General features: G+C 58.3%; 1 protein-coding gene across 2 annotated transcripts in view; it reads left to right on the top strand.

The window, feature by feature from the left end:
• Positions 1-21,229, top strand: part of ZNF831 (zinc finger protein 831) — a 93,795-nt gene that overhangs the window by 17,311 nt on the left and 55,255 nt on the right. For both annotated transcript variants that reach the window (XM_008248825.4, XM_051835056.3), the window contains exons 2-3: positions 16,227-19,837; positions 20,363-20,487. In XM_008248825.4, coding sequence (XP_008247047.2) covers positions 16,253-19,837; positions 20,363-20,487 — 3,710 coding nt within the window. In that variant the 5' untranslated portion in view covers positions 16,227-16,252. The remainder of the gene's footprint in view (positions 1-16,226; positions 19,838-20,362; positions 20,488-21,229) is intronic.

Below are 21,229 nucleotides of genomic sequence, written 5' to 3'. Positions count from 1 at the left end.
GCCCTTACCCCCGACAGCCACTGATCTGCTCTCGGGTCCTGCGCTGGCCACCTGGAGAAGGTTCTATGAGCGGAATCGTGTAGCCTTGAGGGTGCTGCTTTTCTCGTGGCATCACACCGCTCTCTGGAGTTTGCTCCGCGCGCCTCGTGGTCTGCGGCGTGTTCGTTTTTATTGCCGTGTAGTACTCCGGTATATGGATGTGCCACGGCGGCTTTAAGCACTCGGCCGATTCCAGGCTTTAGCTGCTACAGGGAAAGGTGCCAGGCGTATCGGTGTCCAAGCTTCTGTGTGACCAGGTCTTCGCGTCTCGGGATGAACGCCCGGAAGGCCGGTGGCTGGGTCCTCTGTACAGCTGCTGGCTTTAATTTGTTGCTTGTTTGTTTCAAAGCAACGGCCAGGCTCTTCTCTGGAGAAGCTGTGCCTCGTCTTACGTGCACCTGCGTGTCTGCAGCGTCTCCACACCCTGGCCAGCACTTGGTGTCTTGCTAGTTTTCATTTTTGCCATTCTGGTAAGGGTGCAGTGAAATCTCACTGTGGTTTCATTTGCATTTTCTTGGTGGCTGAAAATGCTGAGGCCTCCCCCATACTTATTTGTTGTCTCCATGTCTGCGTCAGGGATTAAGTCTCATGTTTTTTGCTCGTTTTCCAATTGGGTACCGTTGGATTTTAAAATTTTTATTTTGCGGCCGCGCTGTGGTGTAGAAGTTAAACCTCTGCTTCCAGCGCCGGCATCGCATATGGGCACCGGTTCGAGTCTTGGCTGCTCCACTTCCAATCTAGTCCCTGCTTATGGCTGGGAAGGCGGTGGAAGATGGTCCAGGTGCTTGGGCCCCTGCACCCACTTGGGAGACCGGAAGAAGCTCCTGGACCCTGGCTTCGGATTGGCCCAGCTCCAGCCATTGTGGCCATTTGGACATTTGGGGAGTGGATGGAAGACCTCTTTCTATTTCTCTCCCTCTCTCTGACTATAACTCTGCCTCTCAAATAAAAAAATAAAATTTAAAAAATATTTTTAGGGGCCGGCACCATGGCTCACTTGGTTAATCCTCCACCTGTGGCACCAGCATCCCATATGGGCACCAGTTCTAGTCCCGGTTGCTCCTCTTCCAGTCCAGCTCTCTGCTGTGGCTCGGGAAGGCAGTGGAGGATGGCCCAAGTGCTTGGGCACCTGCACCTGTGTGGGAGACCAGGAAGACGCACCTGGCTCCTGGCTTCAGATCGGTGCAGCACCAGCCATGGCGGCCATTTGGGGGGTGAACCAACGGAAGGAAGACCTTTCTCTCTCTCTCTCTCTCACTGTTTATAACTCTGTCAAATAAATAAAAATTAAAAAAAAACTATAAAAATATTTTTAAAAATTTTTATTTATGAGAGAGAGAGAGAGTCTTCCTTCTATGGGTTTACTCCTCAAATGTCCACAACAGCTGGATCTGGGCCAGGTCAAAGCCAGGAACCTGGAACCCAATCTTGTGTCCCACGTGGGTGTCAGGGACTGGATTCCTTGAGCCACCACTGGCTGCCGCCCAGGGTGCACATTAGCAGAGGGCTGGATGGGAGGGAGAACTGGGATTCGAACCAGGCGCTCTGAAGTGGGAAGTGGCATCTTGCCGGCTGCCTAACGCCTGCCTGCATCCTACGGCTGAGGTCAGCTTCCTCTCCGTTGTTCTAGGTCGTGCGCCTGTTGCTTGCAGACGTTCTCTCCAGGTCTGTGGCCAGGGCTTTTATGCTGGTGTTATGAGCAGAGGTTTTCATGGAGCAAAAATTTATAATTAATTTTTTCCTTTTATGGCTCCTGGTTTTTGTGGTAAGCCTTGACACTCTTTCCTATGCCTCAGATTCTAAAAATTTCCTCCTCTTTCTTCCCAAAGCCCTGTGGTTTTACACTTCCCATGGACGCCTCTTCTGCCTCTTGGGTTAATTTTTGTAAGGGCATGGTGTGAAGTTCAGGTTGAGGTTTTTTCTTTGTTTTTTGTGGCCCATGGAAGACACTGACCAAAAGGCCTTTCTTTCTCTACTCAGTTGCTTTGAACCTTTATCAAAACTGAGTTGGATGAATTGGTGCAGGTGTATTTCTGTTTCTTTTTAATTATTATTCTGTTCTGCGGACCCACGTGGCTGTGCCTCTGACAATGCGTTGTGATTACCGTGGCTGTATGACACATCTTCAAATCAGGCAGCCTGATTCTTCTCACTTTATCATCCCGCATCAAGATTAGTGGAGGTCTTCTAGTTCTTTTTCCTTTCTATATGAGTCTTAGAATAATTTTGTCTCTGCCCCAAAAAAACCTCCCTGGGGCCGGTGCCACGGCTCGCTAGGCTAATCCTCCGCCTGCGGCGCCACACCCTGGGTTCTAGTCCCAGTTGGGGCGCCGGTTCTGTCCCGGTCGCTCCTCTTTCTGTCCAGCTCTCTGCTGTGGCCCGGGAGTGCAGGGGAGGATGGCCCAAGTCCTTGGGCCCTGCACCCCATGGGAGACCAGGAGGAAGCACCTGGCTCCTGGCTTCGGATCAGCGCGGTGCACAGGCCGCAGTGGCCATTGTGGGGTGAACCAACGGAAAAGGAAGACCTTTCTCTCTGTCTCTCTCTCTCACTGTCCACTCTGTCTGTCAAAAATAAAATAATCAAAAAAAAAAAAAAAACTTCCCTGGGATTTTGACGGGGATGGCATTAATCTGTACAGTTTTACTCTCTGGAGTCTTCCGGTCCACGCTCGCAGCGTGTCCTTGTGGGATTTCGGTTTCCTCCGACGTCTCCCAGCAGCGTTTTATAAGTGTTCAGCATTTTTGTTGGACTGAATTCTCAGTCTTTTGGAGTTTGAGGGAGTATTGTGTATGAACGGCATTGCATTTGAAATTTTGGTCTCCAGTTATTCACAGCTAGAATGGAGACACACTCTTGACTTGTGTGTGTGTGACCTTGAACCCCGAGCCCTTGTGGAACTAACCTGAGACTTTGTTGCTGATGCTGATTCCAGGGGACTTTCTGTGTAGACGCTCGAATCGTCTGCGGTAGGGGCACCCTCCTTTCTCCGTGTGGATTTTATGTTTGCTCGCGACGATGTGGTGACGCAGAGCCGGGGGCGTGGGCATTTTCCTCTTGTGCCTGGTCGCAGGGGAACCGTTTGAGTTTTCTGTGTTAGGGAGGTCGGCTTCGGGGTTTCGTAGATGCCCCTGATCTGGGCGACAAGATTCCCCCTCTATTTCTGTCCTCCGGAGAAGTGTTAAGACTGGGAGTCAGGCTTTGCCAGTCTTTTCCCACAGCGATTGTTATGGCTGAGTGGTTTCTTCCCGTCGGGGTGGGGGTGACACTGAGTGGATCCCCGGAACCCTCGGTCGGGGTGTCCGACTCCTCTTGGAGCGCAGTTTTATTTGTGGGCATTTTTTTTTTTGACAGGCAGAGTGGACAGTGAGAGAGACAGAGAGAAAGGTCTTCCTTTTCCATTGGTTCACCCTCAATGGCCGCTGCGGCCGGTGCACCGCGCTGATCTGAAGCCAGGAGCCAGGTGCTTCTCCTGGTCTCCCATGCGGGTGCAGGGCCCAAGCACTTGGGCCATCCTCCACTGCCTTCCTGGGCCACAGCAGAGAGCTGGACAGAAAGAGGAGCAACTGGGACTAGAACCTGGGGTGCCGGCGCCGCAGGCGGAAGATTAGCCTATTGAGCCGCGGCGCTGGCCTTGGCATTTTGAGAAAGGGTTTGTGTCTGTATCCCCGGGATGGGGATGTGGAGCTGCCGTTTTCCACACTGTGTCTGGTTTTGGGGGCGGGCACCTAGGTTTGTAAAGTTCCCTGGGAGGTGATTACCTCCTCTTCCAGGGTCTGGAAGAGCTTGCGAGGAGCTGGCACTAACCCCCCTTTACCATCTGGGGTGGCTTGTCAGGTTCGGGACCCGGAGGCTGCTCGCTCGGGACCTTGTTCAGTCTCTGACGGTTACAACGCTCTCCTGCGAGCCCGCTGGGGCGAGGTGGACGTGGGAGTCTGCGCCTTTTGAGGAAGCAGTCCACTTCGTCGAATTTTTCCAATCACCCTGGGTCGCGTGATGTCCTAGGGGTCCTTTTGGTGTCTTAGGGCACGTGGTGGTAGAGCCCCAGTTTCATCCCTGAGACTGACAATCTGTGTCTTTTTCCTTGTTTTCTTTGTCAGCACTTTTGAAAAAATGTCTTTGTTTATGGAGCAGGGAGGCAGGCAGGCAGAGATGCAGGTTCCCCCCCGCTGGCCTACCACCAGCCTGCAGTGGCCGAGGCTCGGGGTCAGGTGGAAGTAAGGGACAGGGACTCAGCCCCGTGCCCAGGTGGGTGCCAGGCTCCAGCCACTTGACTCACCACCTGCGTCCTGCCAGGGTGCTCGTCAGCAGGAAGTGGTGCTGGGACACGCACGGGCCTTGAACCCAGGGACTCTGATCTGGGTGTGGGCATTCCCACCGCTCCCTGGGAGCCTTTGTAGAGATTCTCAGGTTGATTTTTATTAATCCTGTCCGAGCAAGCTCTCTCTTCGTTCTCTGTTATCCCCGTGTTTCGCTGTGACTGACTTCCCACTCATCTGCATTGATTCCTTCCTCTCCCGCGTTGCTTTGCTCTGCTTCTGCTTTGCTGGCTTGAGGCAGGTGCCGAGAGTGGATCCGCAGCTCTCTCTTCTGATGTCAACGTCTAGTGCGAGGACTTCCCTCTCGGCACTGCTTTAACTGTGTCTCATAAATTTTGAGATCTACTTTCATTATCAATGTATATTTTTAAAATATTTATTTATTGGAAAGGCAGAGTTACAGAGAGAGAGAGAGTTTCTATCCACTGGTTCACTCCCCAAAGGGCTGCAGTAGCTGGGGCTGGGCCAGGCTGAAGCCAGGAGCTTCATCCAGATCTCCCACGTGGATGCAGGGGCCCCAGCACTTGGACCCTTGTTCGCTGCTTTCCCAGGCCTTAAGCAGGGAGCTGTATTGGAAGTGGAGTAGCTGGGACTCGAACTGGCACCCACTGTGGTGTCACAGGCAGAGGCTTCACCTGCTACACCGCAACAGCAGCCCCCATCAGTGTATTTTTTTGGGAGATTTATTTATTTATTTGGATGACAAAGTGGGAGGGGGAGAGAGACAGACAGATAGAGGTCTTCCATCTGCTAGTTCACTCCCCAGATGGCTGAAATGGCCCAGGATGAAGCCAGAAGCCAGGAACTCTATCTGGGTTTCCCACGTGGGCCCAAGGACTTGGGCCATCCCCTGCGGCGTTCCCAGGCACATTATTAGGGAGCTGACCTGAAGTGGAGCAGCCGGGGCTCGAGCCTGCGCTCCAATAGGACATTGGCATTGCGGCGGGCGGGGGAGGGGCAGCTGAGCCTGTCCAGCCACAACCACAACGCTGGCCCCATCCATGTATTTTTTGGTTACCCTTGAGCTTTCTCCCTTGACCCATGGGTTATTTTTTTTTTTTTATTTTTTTTTTTATTTTTTTTTGACAGGCAGAGTGGACAGTGAGAGAGACAGAGAGAAAGGTCTTCCTTTGCCGTTGGTTCACCCTCCAATGGCTGCCGCGGCTGGCGCGCTGCGGCCGGCGTACCGCGCTGATCCGATGGCAGGAGCCAGGAGCCAGGTGCTTTTCCTGGTCTCCCATGGGGTGCAGGGCCCAAGCGCCTGGGCCATCCTCCACTGCACTCCCTGGCCACAGCAGAGAGCTGGCCTGGAAGAGGGGCAACCGGGACAGAATCTGGCGCCCCGACCGGGACTAGAACCTGGTGTGCCGGCGCCGCTAGGCGGAGGATTAGCCTAGTGAGCCGCGGCGCCGGCCGACCCATGGGTTATTAAAAAGTGTGCTGTTTAGTTCTCAAGCATTTGCAGTTTGCCTGTGTCTTTCTCTTGTTGATTTCTGGTTGGACTCCGCTGTGCTCCGAGAACACACTCACTGCAACTTGGAGATGTGGTCTTCTGGGCTCAGGCAGAAGCAGAAGCCACACAGTGGGCAAACAAGAGGTGCCCAATGTAGGCACTGTCCGCTGTGCTGAGGGAGCCCACGTGGCCTTCTAGAGGACCAGGGATTCCGCAAGGCGGGCAGATGTGGAAGGAGCTCAGTCCCCCCCCCCCCCCGGGCGGGGCTTGAACCGGACGCTGGGCGGCAGTGGCGCTCGCTAGGAGGACCCCGGAGCCTGTCTAGTCAGCTGCGGCACCGTTTCTGGGTGCAGGCGCTCTGTGGCGGGAGGCATGGGTGTGCACCCCGAGTGTGGGCACCAGACACAGAGGTCTTCGGAGCTCGCAGGCTGCATGGGTGGGGATGCAGCTGCTCTCTGGGGGTGTCCTGTTGGGGGGGAGGCGAGCAGGAGCCAACTGGTCTCCATGCTGTGGGGCTGCAGACAGGTTATCGCCAGCCTGGGGCCAGCCTGGGGCCAGCCTGGGGCGCATCCTCTCACCTACCCCGTCCCCATCCTGGGAGCCTGCTGGGGCCTGCAGTCTGCGCCCTTAGAATGCACTGCCCACGCACATTCCCCATCTCTGCTAATAGCGTGAGGCCCTCTGACGCGTGTGCGAGCTGCCTCCTCCTGCGTCCCCTGCCTGCACTCAGGGTAGACGCAGTGATGGGGCTTGGGGCCGGGGGTGGCTGTGGACTGAGAAGGGGCAGATCCTCTGTCCAGGCGTCTACCCCGAGTGGGGGACTCACAAGGTCTCGGCAGAGCAAGGCGCGTCCTCGTGGGCCCTGGAGGGGGAAGCAGGCACCCTTCCTCGTCACTGAGGCCCAGGGTGACGCGACCTCAGCGTTGTCAGTTTCCCCAGGCCCGGTGAGATTCCCACATTCAGCTCCTTCCTGATCAATGCCTCATTTCCACGTGAGCCATTGCTAAGCCTACGAATTCAATGTCCATTTTAATTCCGCACCATTAAGTTTTCGTCTGATTTTCAGCAACGTTAGTCTTGCGGTGACAAGGAATGAGCGGCTCTTTCGGGGGCTCTCAAGGAAACGGATCCTCAGACAGCGGTGCATGCGGGACTCGCGTTCCTGGGCCCGTCACGCTCTGTCTGTCAGAGCCCCAGGACCTCAAAAAGCCCCCTCCACGCGTGGCCCTCACAGTCGTTGTTTTTGCAGCTCAGAAAGGGTGGCTGTGCCTGCTCCCAAGGCGCGTGCTCTCATTGGCTTTTTATCACAAATTCCCCAGGTGACAGCTTGATTGACGGGGATGCCATTACAGGGGCTGCATTTGTCATCGGCCAAGAACTCAGCTTCAGGCTGCAGTCCAAGGGCATGACCAAAACAGCCCCCACATCCCAGCTTTGGGGTCTTAGGGGGAGACTCCCAGACCCAGTTCCGAGGTTGGCTGTACCCAATCGGGAGATGGACACCACCCAGCGGGCTGCACTGGCAGAGTGGGCAACTGAGACAGGAGCTACTGTCTACGGTGCCTTGACGGAGGGAGAGGGCCTGGGGAAAGGCAAACTTGGGCAGCTGCAGTTTTGACCACCAGGTAGCAGAGGAGGTGAGGGCTCCGGTCAGGCCAGACTTGGCTCTTCTGGAGTGGCGGGGCACACGGCCGTCAGCTCTCAGGAGCGCAGGTGGACGGCAGAGTGTCCACCAGTGGGGAAGTGGGCGTAAGCCGCCGCCAGGCACCCGGGGACCTGAAGGCTTTGAGTCTCTGGGTGTAGCGGAAGAAGTGGGGCTTGCAGTAGGAGGGGCCGCTCTGAGAGGACCCCTGGCCTTAGCAGGCTGTGGGCTGGCTGCCCGGGGCTCTGGTTAGAAGGTTTCGGACTGTCCTCAGCCCGAGGCCATACGCGGCGGAGGATCGCATTTGTGACCTGCAGCTCAGGCAACTCCACCGGCGTCCTCATGCCAATCACGGGTCAGCCCTCCGTTTCCACAGATTCAACCCAGCCCGAGTTCAAAATACCCGAAAAAAAACCCTGCATCTGTAAAAACAGACTCTGCAGGGCCAGCACTGTGGCATAGCAGGTGAAGTTGCCGCCTGCAGTGCTGGCATCCTATATGGGCATGGGTTCGAGTCCCGGCTGCTCTACTTCCAATGCAGCTCCCTGATACAGCCTGAGAAAGCAGTAGAAGACGGGCCAAGTCCTTGGGCCCCTGCACCCACGTGGGAGACCTGGAAGAAGCTCCTGGCTCCTAGGTTCGGATCAGCCCAGCTCTGGCCATTGCAGCCAATTGGGGAGTGAACCAGTGGATGGAAGACCTCTCTCTCTCTCTGCCTCTGCCTCTGTAATACATAAATAAGTCTTTTTTTTTTTTAAAAGACTCGTTTTCTTTAGGATGACCATTGTTCACACAGGAATGACAAGTAATCTGGAGTATGCCAAGAGACGCCCGTGGCTCCGTGCAGAACACAGCTCTGTGTAGCAGGGGCGGAGCAGCCCTGCGTTGTGGTGTCCTCAGGGCGTCCTGGAACTGGTCCCCCATGGTGCCGAGGGGCGACCTGGCATAGGGCGCCACGTTCATCACTGCCCACTGTGCCACTGCTATACCACACACAGTGAGGTGTGGAAGCCTGCCCCGTGCTGTGTGCCCACACTCAGAGTGAGGTGTAGACACCTCCCTCCCGCCATGAGCCCCTACTTAGAACTGGCCGTGGACAGTGCTAGCAATATTGCTTCCAACTCCAGACGTAATTCAGGAAGCCCAGAAGGAAGTCAGCTTTGCCTGCGTTTCTGACGCTGGCTCCTTCCAGCTGTTCCGGGTTTCTTTCTTCATTACTTTCCTTTCTGTCCACAGCAGTTCCTTTAGCCAAGTCCTTGAAGGTAGGGCTGCTGATGACGGATGCTCTTTGTTTTCTTTTCTTTGGAGAAGTCTGGATTTCTCCTTCTAGAACATTCTAGAAGGATGTTCTCATGGGCAATAGGATTTGGGTCAACATTTCTTTTCTTCCGTCCCTTGAAACCTGCTCTGTGGAGAATCATTTTTTTTCTCCAGGATTCAGCTGTTTCTCCCACTGCGTTCAATAGTTCAGGAATTTGGCTATGCTGTGTTTGGTATGAACCCCTTTGAGTTTATCCTGTTGGTCAGTTTCTTGAATCTGTAGGTTTATGTCTTTTACCAAAGTGAAGGTTTCAGTCATGTTTCTCTGAGTTCTCTTTCTTTTAAATAAAAAACATTTAAAATTTATTTTCATTTTATTTGAAAGGCGGGGGGGTATCTCCTATCTGCGGGTTCACTTCCCAAATGCCTGCCACAGCCAGAGCTGGGCCAGGCTGCGGCCAGGAGTTCAGGGTCCAGAACCCAATCCAGGACCCCATGTGGGTGGTGGGGACCCATATCTGAGCCCTCATCTGCTGCCTCCCAGTGTGTGCATTGGCAGGAACCTGGATAGGAAGCAGAGGAGTCGGGGCTCGAACCAGGCGCTCCCGTGTGGGATGCAGCATCCCAAGCAGTGTCTTAGTGCGGTGCCAAATGCCCGTCCCTTGAGCACTTTCTAGAAGAATTTCAATTGAGGGAGAGGGAAAGGGAGAGGGAGAGGGGGGAGGGGAGGGGAGGGGGAGGAGGAAGAGGAGGGAGAGGGGAAAGGGGAGGGGGAGGGGGTGGGGAGGGAGAGAGTCCCACCTGCTGATTCACGCACAAGGTGATCCCAGAACAGCGGCACGGGTGGGGGTGAAGTCCACAGCCTGGAACTCAATCCAGGTCCAGGTCCCCCAAATGGGGGCGGGAACACAAACATCTGATCCTGCACTGCTGCCTCCTGGGGTGTGTGCTGGCAGGATGCTGGAGGCAGACCCCAGAGCTGGAGCCAGGTACTACACCCAGGGGGTCTGCTGGGGACGTGGGCGCCTGACTGAGGCCTCAGCCGCTGGCCGAGCACCTGCCCGTCCGTGCGTGCTGCTGGAGCCCTGCCTGCCCCTCCTCTCCGTCCAGGACTCTGACAATGTGGGCAGGTTCCTTAGGTGTTTTTTTTTTTTTCATTTGTTTGTTTCTGTTACACAGATTGGGTAATTTCTACTGTCTATCTTCATTGTCACTGTTTCTTTTCTTTTTTTTTTTACCCCTATCTTCATTTTGCCAGTGAGCCCATCCATTGAGTTTTAAAATTTTTGGTTATAAATGTTTTTCATTTCTAAAACCTCCATCTGGGTATCCTTTGCTCTCCTGCTCCGCTGAGCCTTTGCCGTCTTGGTTTGCTCCGGCCCCTTCCTATCCAGTCACTGGAAGCCCTTCAGAGGGGCTCCAGGGAACCCCAGCACCACCCACGTCTCGGGGCCCCACCCACAGGTGGCCTTTCCCATCCCATCCCGGCTGAGGTCTTCTCCCTTCTTGCTGTCACTGTGGTTTTCGGGTGCAACGTGGACACTTTTTGCTGGCTTCCTTTGACGTTCATCTGGAAGGCGAGGGGATGGGGTGAACACCCAGGTTTCCCCTTCAGCTCTGCTGATCCCCTCTGGGGTCTCACCGCTGCCTGGGGGGCGTGGGAGTTCTGGCTCCGCTCTGGGCCCTCACTGAGGTGGCCAGGGACACCTGCTGTTGCTCCCAGGGGGCCTCGTCCAACACGAACCAGCAGTGAAGGGAGACAGAAAAGCAGACCGTGGCACGCCACACACGGGGACACCACTCCACCAGAAAGGTGGCGAGCTCGGGTGGGCAGCTGGTGCAGGGCTAGGACACCGCTTGGGATGCCTGCACCACAGCAGAGGGCCTGGCTCCAGTCCGGGCTCTGTTTCTGATTCGGCTTCCTGCTGGCGCACAGCCCCGGAGCCAGTGGTGATGGCTCAAGAGCTTGGGTCCCTGCCGCCCACGTGGGAGACCCGGATGGAGCTCCTGGCTTCAGCCTGGCCCAGCCCTGGCTGTAGCAGGGCTTTGGGGAGTGAATCACCGGGTGGAAGATCTCTCTCTCTCACTGCCCTTCAAGCAGAATGAAAACAAGCAAATAAATAAAACTTCTAGTGAAGTACTGAAGGACTCAACACGTTGGAGAGATTTCAAAGTTTCGTCCTAAGCAGAAGCCAGACTGGACAGGTTCCACAGCGCAGGGCTCCACGACACCACGCTCGACCGTGGCTGCAGGTGGAGGGAGGGACTGGCCCCGGGAGGCACGGGCAGGCCTGGGGGTGATGGTTTCTTCAGTGCCTTGAACGTGCTGGTGGTCGTGCACGTCACCTGCTTGTCAAAATTCATCCGGCTGTCACTAAAAAGGGTGAATTTTACCGTATGCAAATCCTACCTTAATTTGAAGAAATGAGGGCAGGATGGCGCTGCTGCGAGACGCAGGAAGCCGATGAGAACTCCCCAGGCGGCTTCGGGCCCGGAGACCGTGGCACGTTGCACCTCGTGGGCGCAGGGGGCCTGCCCACACCTCCTCCTTCTACACGGCAGCTTCACGCCCAGGGGTTCCCTCTGCAGTGCTCTGATCTCGTCAGCATTTGAGGCTCTTCCCTCCCCGTCCTTTGAATTCCAGATCACATCTGTTTGCTACTTCTCTGGCTAATTATTGTAATTATATAAAACAATAACCATCACCAATCCAGCATTCTGAATTACATTGTTTTGCATCATAAACAAATCTGTTTATAGCCTGTCGGGCGATCAGCGTGGTGTTTAATTGTATGTGCTCTGGGCTGCAAGCAACGGTGGTCAGCCTCCAGCGTGGCCAGGCCTGTCCCTTGGGCTTGGCGCAGCCAGCAGAGGTGACGTTCATAGTAGAGGAGGAGGGGCCGTCCCGGACGCTGGTCCCCTCCTCCGTCGGCCCTGCCTTCCGGCTAACAGCAAACTCTCTGCTTTCTCTGTTGGCCGCACAACAGTCGCAGTCACAGCCGTCGTCACGATGGGGCTCTTCCTTGTCACTTAGCTGAGCAGGTGCCTCGGACACCTGTCGCCGCAGAGCACCCTGGGTCCACACGTGTTCTTCCCACTCTGCCGGTGAAAGCAAAAGCCCAAGGAAGTGAGGGACTTCCCCAGAGGGAATCACAAAACACCGTCGGCCAGGCTGGCCGGGAGTGCAGCTCCTTCGGCTGTAGCGCGCTCTGCCTTCAGCGAGCTGGGCCGGTGCCCACCTCGGGGCCTCCGCAGAGCCAGCTGTTTGCGCGGGCATCGGCCTTGGCGTTGCTGCAGCGCTGGAAAGTCTTCTGGGGTGCAACGTTTTTCAGAACCCATGAGTGGTTTTCTCCATCATGCCTGCTGTCCGTGAAATTCTCGAAGGCCTGTCCTGGGCACGGACGGGTGGTCCCCAGCCGATCACCTCCACTTCGCATTTATGCTGTGATGAAAATGTGTGGAAAGTATCTGCCTACTCTTTGTTCACCTCTTATTTATTTATTTATTCTTACATTTTATTTATTTGAAAGGCAGAGAGAGAGAGAGAGAGAGAGAGAGAGAGAGAGAGAGAGATATTGAGATCCCGTCTGCTGGTTCCCATCCCAGATGCCTGCAAAGAGCTGGGCTGGGCCAGGCCAAAGTCAGGAGCTGGGAACCCGTCAGGGTCCCCCACGTGGGTGGGAGTGGTCCGTCTATTCGAGCCGTCACCAGCTGCCTCCCAGGGTGCGCATCAGCAGGACGATGGTGGCAGCAGTAGTGGAGCTGGGACTTGAACCCAGGCCCCCGATGTGGGATCTGGGCGCACGTAGCAGCGTCTTACCCACTGCCCCACACGCCCATTCCATCCCCACGCGGCATGTGGACATCCCAGAGTCGAAAGAACGTGCTGGGCAGCTCCGTGGGTAAGGAAGGGGCAAGGCTGGATTTGAGCCCAGGCTGCCCCCGGCCCGGGAACGCCAGCCAGAGGTGGCGCCGCCGTCACGCCAGAGCCCGCCGGCCTCAGGCAGGTTTCTCCTGTGTCCCAGCAACAAGCCACGGGGAGACCACGTAACGTGGGTGTGCAAAGTTGCAATTGTCCGGCACGTGTTTTAGCTTCGTCTCCCAGAGTTCCTCGCTCACTGTGGCTTTGTTCTGAAATCCTTTCCCGGCCTGCTCGGTTCTACGGTATGTTTAAGCAAAATATTCATTCATTTATTTATTTGAAAGGCAGAGTTTCAGAAAGGCAGAGAGAGAGAGAGAGGTAGAGAGAGGAGAGAGAGAGAGGTCTTCCATCTGCTGGTTCACTCCCCAATTGGCTGCAATGGCCAAAGCTGCTCAGATCCGAAACCAGGAGCCAGGAGCCGGGAGCCCTTCCAGGTCTCCCACATGGGTACAGGGACTCAAGGACTTGGGCCATCTTCTACTGCTTTCCCAGGCTGTAGCAGAGAGCAGGCTCAGAAGTGGAGCAGCTGGGACTCGAACTGGAGCCCATATAGGTTGCTGGCACTGCAGGTGGAGGCTTAACCTACCAGGCCACAGTGCCGGCCCCTGGGGTTTTCATACAACACGCAACACGGGCCTCGTGTGTGGCTTCTTGCACTCAGCAAACTGTTTTCAAGGCACGTGCCAGGACTTCCACTCCTGTGGCTGCATGATGCTCCACCCTGCGGTTCTGCCGCTGTTGGCGCACAGTGGGTGTGTGTCTATGTTGCGTCCACCTGCAGGGTGTTTTGAGTGGGGCTACCGTGAGCATGCATGAGCACACGTGTGTCTGAATCCTTGTCCTGTGCCTTCCATCTATGCCTGGGAACAGAGTTGCTGGGCCACACGGCACCTATCCATCTTTCTGCGGGAATGCCAGACTGTTCCTGTGGTGGCTACGGCACCGCACGCTCCTACCAGAACTGCTTTCCTGGTCCACCCCTCCGCATCCTCACCAACTCCTGTTACGGCCGTTCCACCCAGGGCCAAGTCGTGTGTCGTTGTAGTTCACAGTTCCTTAAGTGACCAGAGCACATCCCTCCATGTCCTTGTGTGTCTTCCTTGGGGAAATGTTTATTCAAGTCATTTGCTCATTTTTAAGCTGGGTAATCTGTAATTTTCTCGTTCAATTATAAGAGCTTATTTTATGGGGCCGGTGCTGTAAGTAGCAGGTGAAGCCACCGCCTGCAGTGCCGGCATCTCACATGGGTGCTGGTTCGAGTCCCAGCTGCTCCACTTCCGATCCAGCTCTCTGCTGTGGCCTGGGAAAGCAGTGGAAGATGGCCCAGGTCCTTGGGCCCCTGCACCCATGTGGGAGGCCTGGAAGAAGCTCCTGGCTCCTGGCTTCAGATCAGCACAGCTCTGGCTGTTGTGGCCATTTGGGGCGTGAACCAGTGGATGGAAGACCTCTCTCTCTCTGCCTCTGCCTCTGCCTCTCTGCAACTCTGCCTTTCAAATAAATAAATAAATCTTTTTTTAAAAGAAGAGCTTATTTTATATATTCTGGATATATCTGATATGTGATTTGCAATTTTTTTTCCATTCTGTGGGTTGCCTTTTTGCTTTCTTATTGGTATCCTTTGATGAAAGTTTAATTAAAAAAGATTTATTTACTTATTGATTTATTTGAAAGAGTTACAGAGAGAGAGAGACATACACAGAGAGAGCTGTGTCACTCCCCAGATGGCTGCAACAGTCCGTGCTGGGGCCAGACCAAAGCCAGGAGCCAGGAGCTTCTTCCAGGTCTCCCTCAAGGGAGCAGGTACCCAAGCACTTGGACCATCTTCCGCTGCTTTCCCAGGCCATTAGCAGGAAGCTGGGTCAGAAGTGGAACAGCCGGGACACAGACCAGTGCCCGTATGGGATTCCAGTGTTGTAAGTGGCGGCTTCACCTGCTACGCCACAACGCCAGCCCCCCTTGATCAAAGTTTTTAATTTTGAAATCAAATTTGTACATTTTTTCTTTCGCTGCTTGTACTTTTGGTATCATATTTTAGAATTTGTTGCTAAATCCAAAGTCATGAAGATTTAATCCTCTAGCTCCAAAGAGCCTTGTAGCTTTTGCTTTTACATAAAGGTCTGTGGTCCGCTTTGAATCAGTTTTGTCTATGGTGCGAGGTAGGGGTCCATTCTTTATTCTTTTCTAGGCAGATAGCCAGTTGTAGTCTCTGTGTGTGTGTGTTTTTTAAGATTTATTTATTTATTTGAAAAGCAGAGTTACAGAGGCAGAGAGAGAGAGAGAGAGAGAGAGAAAGAGAGAGAGAATCTTCTATCTGCTGGTTCACTCCCCAGACGGCCACAACGGCCAGAGCTGAGCTGATCTGAAACCAGGAGCTTCTTCCAGGTCTCCCACGTGGGTGCAGGGGCCCAAGGACTTGGGCCATCTTCTAGCTTTCCCAGGCCACAGCAGAGAGCTGGGTCTGAAGTGGAGCAGCTGGGACTTGAACCGGCATCCACATAGGATGCCGGCACTGCAGGCAGCGGCTTTGCCCGCTACACCACAGCAACAGCCTCTGTACTCTCTGTTTTTAACTTAATTTATTTAGTTGTAAGTTTGCACAATTCAGCTTTGGATCATGGCTGTGTTTAACAATTGGCTTACAAAATTCCTGAAAATTTAACAATCTGCTCTCAAGCCTCCTTGACTCCAGCACGCCCTCCTTCCAGCACACTCTGTGCTAAGGGCTGAATTTGTTTCTTTCTTCTTCTCCTGGGCGGTCGGTGGCTCTCGCAGCCCCTGGAGATGGGTGCCTGAGGGAGAGCCGGAGCTCCGTTCCTCCAGCCGCAGACCCGTGCAACAGTTCTCTCCCTGACTCTCACTTTGCCTTCACGATGCGTTTGCTCACCTGCCCCTCCTGGCTTAGAGAGAACCGACTCAGTCCCAGCTGAATCTGGGCGTTGGGCGTTGGGCCGGCACCAGAGCCTCGCCTGACACTGCTCTCGTGTCACCAGGTCAAGAGGAGGGGGCTCCGTTCCGTGTGATTCCAGAGAAGCAGTGACCGGGGTGTTAGCATGAGCACGGCCCTCGCAATGTTTGGGGCAGAACCATGCTTGCCTGAGATTCAGCGTCATCTGAGAATCCCGTAATTTGTTTTGGCAAAAACCTCCGCTCCTGTCACCATTCTCCCTATGGTCCCCGTCCTATAGCAGAGCCCCAGGGCCCGGGGGCGGGAAAGGCCGATTCCCTGTCCATTTTACAGACCTGGCAGTTGAGTCCCAGACAGGGGGGAGGCTCGCCCCCATGCACGGCATCACTGTGGACTCCAAGGAGCTGCAGGAGCTGCAGGCGTCTCCCCGGTCCTGAGTCGGCACATTCCCTGGGTCTCCTGTAGGCGGTGCTGTGTGTGCTGGCACCGGGCCTGCCGCAGTCAGACATGCCCTGGCCCCACCTCTTGCCTTACCACCTGTCAGTGGCATGATGGGTGGAGCCTCGGTGTCCCCTTGGCCTACGTGGGGACGAGGTACTCTCTGGGGACACTGCTGCCAGGCTGCAGCGGGGGCAGGGGGGCGGGGAGGGGAGAGGCAGGCACAGTAAAGTGTTCTCGCCGCCCGCAGGTTGGCCAGCGTCCAGAGGATGTGGCATGGAGGCTCCGGAACCCACCTGCCCTGCCCCACCTGCCAGGGACCAGCCGGCTCCTGCGCCTGGTCCCCCAGGGGCCCCGGGGGGGCAGGCCTCGCCGCGCCTGACCCTGGGCCCCGTCCTCCTGCCGCCAGAGCAGGGCCTGGCTCCCACCGTGTTCCTGAAGGCGCTGCCCATCCCCCTGTACCACACCGTGCCTCCCGGGGGCCTGCAGCCGCGCGCCCCGCTGGTGACCGGCAGCCTGGACGGGGGCGGGCTGCCCTTCCTCCTCAGCCCCCTGCTGCAGCCGGAGGGGCCCAGTGTGGCCCAGGTGGGGAAGCCCACAGCCTCCACGCTGACCGTGAGCCTCGTGGGCGCCCTGCCTGTGCTGTCGCCGGGGCCCACGCTGGGCAGCCCGGGCAAGGTGCGGAATGCCAGCAGGTACCTGTGCCCGCACTGCGGCCGCGACTGCCTGAAGCCCAGCGTTCTGGAGAAGCACATCCGGTCGCACACCGGCGAGAGGCCCTTCCCTTGTGCGGCCTGCGGCATTGCCTTTAAGACCCAGAGCAACCTCTACAAGCACAGGCGGACACAGACCCACCTCAACAACTCCCGGCTGTCCTCCGAGTCCGAGGGGGCGGGGGCCGGCCTCCTGCACGAGGCCGACAAGGCTGGAGAGACCTCCAGGGCAGGGACAGGAGAGGGGGCCTCAGAGAGACTCCCCCTGGGAGCCCGGCTGCCCCTCGAGGCCAAGGACCTCGAAGCGGTTTCCCGTCCAGGGTCCACCCCCGCCGACAGGGAGGTCCCTCCGGACTCCGCCCATGCGGCATGCCCCGGGCTCTCGCTGGTCAGCACACAGCCCCGGCGGCCACAGCCGGAGCAGAAGCCATGTTCCCTGCAGCGGCAGCAGGCCACGGCCTCGGAGAAGCCCTGGGATGCCAAGGGCTCCGAGGGCCGGCTGAGGAAGTGTGAGAGCACCGACTCGGGCTACCTGTCCCGCTCCGACAGCGCCGAGCAGCCGCCGCCCCTCTCCAGCCCCCTGCACAGCCTGTCTGAGCACAGCACCGAATCCGAGGGAGAGGGAGCCCCGGGCCCGGGGCCTGGGGGGCCCAAGACCGAGCCCGCAGTGCCAGGGGCCAGCCTGGAGCTAGAGAAGAAGCGTCTGGAGGAGCGGATCACGCAGCTCATCTCCCGCAACCAGGCCCTGGTGGACGACCCCCAGCTGGACCACGTGCGGCCCCGCAAGACCGTCCTGTCCAAGCAGGGCAGCATAGACCTGCCCACGCCCTACACCTTCAAGGGCTCCTTCCACTTCGACATCCGGGCGCTGGAGCCCGGCCGCAGGAGAGCCGCCCTCGGCCCGGCCCGCTCCACCCTCACCTCTCTGGACAAGTCACGGCCCCTCTTCTTCCACTCCGTCCCCACTCAGCTCTCCACCGCTGTGGAATGCGTCCCTGTCACCAGGAGCAACTCCCTGCCTCTCGTGGAGGGTTCAAGGACTTGGCCAGAGCCCGCCGACCCCCAGGACGCCTGCCCCAGCACACTGAGTCCTGGGAGCCCCAGGCCCACCCCAGCACGCCTGGGCTACCGCGCGGGGCTGACGCTGGCGGACATCCCCGGTGGGCACCCCCGGGCTCTGGTCAGACAGGCTGCCGTGGAGGACCTGCCCACTACCCCCGCTGGTGACACCCCGGGCCCCGAAGAGGACGCAGCTGGAAAGAGAGCAGCCCCGGGAGAGGGGACAGCCAGTAAGGGCCGAGCGGCCGGTAGGAGGGGCAGCCAGAGGAGGCTGGAGATGTTTTCCCAGGAGAAGTGGCAGGTGTACGGGCACGAGACCTTCAAGAGACTGTACCAGAAAATGAAGAGCAGCCACCACGGAGGCCAGAGAGGCCGGGAGGGGAGAGGGGCCGGCACCACAGCACCGGACCTTCCTCTGCCCCGGGAAGAGGCTGTAGCGGGCGAGGGCGCAGCCCAGTCCCAAGACGGGAAGAGCCCCGTGCCCGGGCACGTTTCCATGGGTGCCAAGCAGGGGCCCTGGGCGAGTGGGCCGGCCCCAGACGACGCCCTGGGGTCCAAGCCCCCGAAGCAGAGGGAGGAGGCGGCTGGAGCGGGAGGCAGTGAGCAGTACCGGGCGCCCAGAGCCGGGTCACCCCCTACCCTCGGCAGCACAGCCCCGCCCTGCCTGGGCAGTAGGAGCCCCCTGTTCCCTCCCAACGGGAGGCTGGAACCGGGGCAGCAGCCGCCCCTAGCGCCTGGCCCCCTCCAACAGGGTGACCTGGAGGCCTCCAGACCGGTTTTGCCAGACCTCAAGCTGGAAGGGGGTGCCTGCAGTGGTGGGGGTGTGGAGGAGACAGGTCCCTGGGCCCATGCAGTCCTGAGACGGCCCAGCCGTGGCTCTGGGGAGCTGCAGCTCCCCTCGGAGAGGAAGAAGCCGAAGGTGGAGGGGCCAGACAGCCGGGGGACCCTGGCGGCAGAGACCCTGGGTGCCCCTGCAGGAGCCACCTCCCCACGGTCCCGGAAGCAGGACGGGGACCTCGGGGAGACTCCAGGGAAGCCACACGGGAGTGCCGGGCGGGTGGGCGAGGCCCTGGAGTCCCCTGGCGCCTCCTCAGCTGCCCCTCCTGCTGCGCCCAGGGACAAGGAGTCCCCCCTGCGAGCTGCAGCCGGGGCCCCCGGGCCTCGCCCCATGGCAGCCCCCCAGCCCCAAGCCGTGGTACACAATGCCTTCCCCCCCAAGTACCTCCTCCGGCTACCTCAGCGAGAGACGCCTGCGCCTCTGCCCGGCGTCCAGGGGCCCCTGCAGGGCCCGGACCCTGCCTGCAGGATTGCAGGGCCCAAGGAGCTGGCGTCCGTCGTTGGCCCTCCCCTGGCTCCCAGCCCAGCCGCAGGCCCAACCCCGGGTGAGGCAGGTGGCATCTCGGAGGACCCCCGCTGGTGCAGGCCGCGTACCGGGAGGAAGGAGGAGCAGGGGGGAGAGCAGGAGGGAGCCAGGGCACACGCTGGCATCCCTGCGGCCAAGCAGTCTCCCGAGGCAGCGCCAGGCACCTCCGGGGTCACAGCCGCCCGCGCGTCCTCCTGTGCCCAGGCCGTGGAGGGCGAGACCCTCACCACCCACCACCCCTGTCCCTCGGCGAGCACCAAGCCCTCCGGGAGCGACCCAGACGGGAGCGACCCAGATCATGGGACCCCCGCCCCGGGGCTGGGAGGGCCTCCTGGGACCTCCCCAGAGGCGTCTCCTCTCGGGCCCCAGACAGAGCCCCAACTCCACTGGCCCTTGCAGTCCAGCTGCTTCCCCACAGTCCCAGGCTGGCCTGAGCTGGCCTTGTCTCCTCACTCAGGGACCCCCAGGAGTTCCGGGGCACACAGCCCCTTCCCCTCCCTGAGGGCGGAGCCCCGGCTCACGTGGTGTTGCTTGAGCCGCAGCGTGCCGCTGCCCGTGGAGCAGGAGAAGAGCTCCTCTGTGTACTTGGCTTTGCACTTCCCGGGAGGTGGCCCCCAGGATGAGGGTCCTGACCCCTCATCTGTGGGCGGTGAAGGATGGACCAGGACGCGCCCAGGAGGAGGAGGAAGAGGAGGAAGAGGAGGCGTGCTGGCACTGGCATCCAAGGTAAGCCCGGCTTTGCCCAGGGCCGGTGTGCCCAGGGGGCGTGCTTAGCAGGCAGGACTGGGCCGGCCGCGTGAGCGTGGGAGGCGGTCCCTGGTGTCATCGGCTGTTGGTTACTGCGTCTTCCCAGCCGGTGCTGAGGGACACTGGGGTGACCACACGCAGGGCAGGAAAGTATAGAAGCCAGAAATGCAAAGCAAACAGAAAGACAGCTGTGAAAACCAGTTCTAAAGAAAGAAGTATTGTCCCTGAGATCCTGTTCGTGACTAGAAGTAGCACCAAGCTCTGAGCCTCCTGGCCACAGAGGTCTCCTTTGTGGTCCAGCCCAGGGAAGGTTCCAGAAGGTTGTGGTCAGGACGCTTGCCCAGCCTGGTGGCAGCCCCTCACGGACTCAGGCCGCTGGTCAGTGCTGCAATTGCATGCCTGGGTTTCCGCAGACAGGCACCCGTCTGCAGAGAGAAGCCCTCTGGGTTGTGCCTGTCGCGAGGGCCGTGTGCAGTGCGATGCCAACATGCCTGCTGTTTTCAGCTCCCAGGGGTGATGGCCCAGCACCCGGGGTCTGAGCCAGAGCAGAAGAAGGGACCGCCTCAGCGGAGGACCAGGATGTGGCGCGGAAACAGCAAGCAGAAAAAGCTGAGGATCAACCCCAAGAGGTAGGACGTGCGGCCACCGTGCCAGCGCCACACCTGCCCCGGCTCCGCCCGCGCGGAGAGCTGGGCACAGGACCCGCAGAAACACCCCCGTTCTTCATGAAAGAGTTCCTGCTTGGTGGGGGCGGGAGTTTAGGTCCAGGCCTGCCCCTGCTGCCCCGTCCGGCCGCGCCCCGCGGTCCTGTGGGTTTTCCGACGGTGCCTTTTTAGGACCAGTAATCCGGCAAATATTTGAAATGACTGGGTTGAAAAACATCCGTTTGATTGAAGTCCTGAAGAGAGAGCGAGCATGTTAATTATTTACAGCTTTTATTGCTTTTTTTTTTTAATTATGCAAGTAATGTGTGCCATTTGCAGAAAATTAGAAAACACAGGCGAGCAAAGACGAGGAAACGCGGGGGTCGTTCAGCCTCCGTGCCCGCCGCTGCTGACAGCCGGCAGAGGCCCTGTCGGCAGCACGCGCACGCATGCACACACGCACACGGCACGAGCGCATGCACGCACGCACGCACGCACACGGCACGAGCGCATGCACGCACGCACGCACGCGGCACGAGCGCATGCACGCACGCACGCACGCACGCGGCACGAGGTGCGGTCCGGCTCTGCGCTGCCCTCGCTCATTTCCCTCGTGGTCCTGCCCTATGCTCAGAGCCCTGCAGCTGTGCGCGCCACACAAGAAGCGAGTCCCCCAGCCGGCTCTCCCCAGGCCGCCTCCCCTGGTCTTTCCGTCTCCTTTCCCCCA

Source organism: Oryctolagus cuniculus, chromosome 11 (genome assembly GCF_051225735.1).
Source record: "Oryctolagus cuniculus isolate XC-2025 breed Fujian yellow rabbit chromosome 11, ASM5122573v1, whole genome shotgun sequence".
In the NCBI taxonomy this organism is placed as follows: domain Eukaryota; kingdom Metazoa; phylum Chordata; class Mammalia; order Lagomorpha; family Leporidae; genus Oryctolagus; species Oryctolagus cuniculus.
The sequence above is the reverse complement of the archived record's forward strand: the minus strand, read 5'-3'. Positions and strand labels throughout refer to the sequence as shown.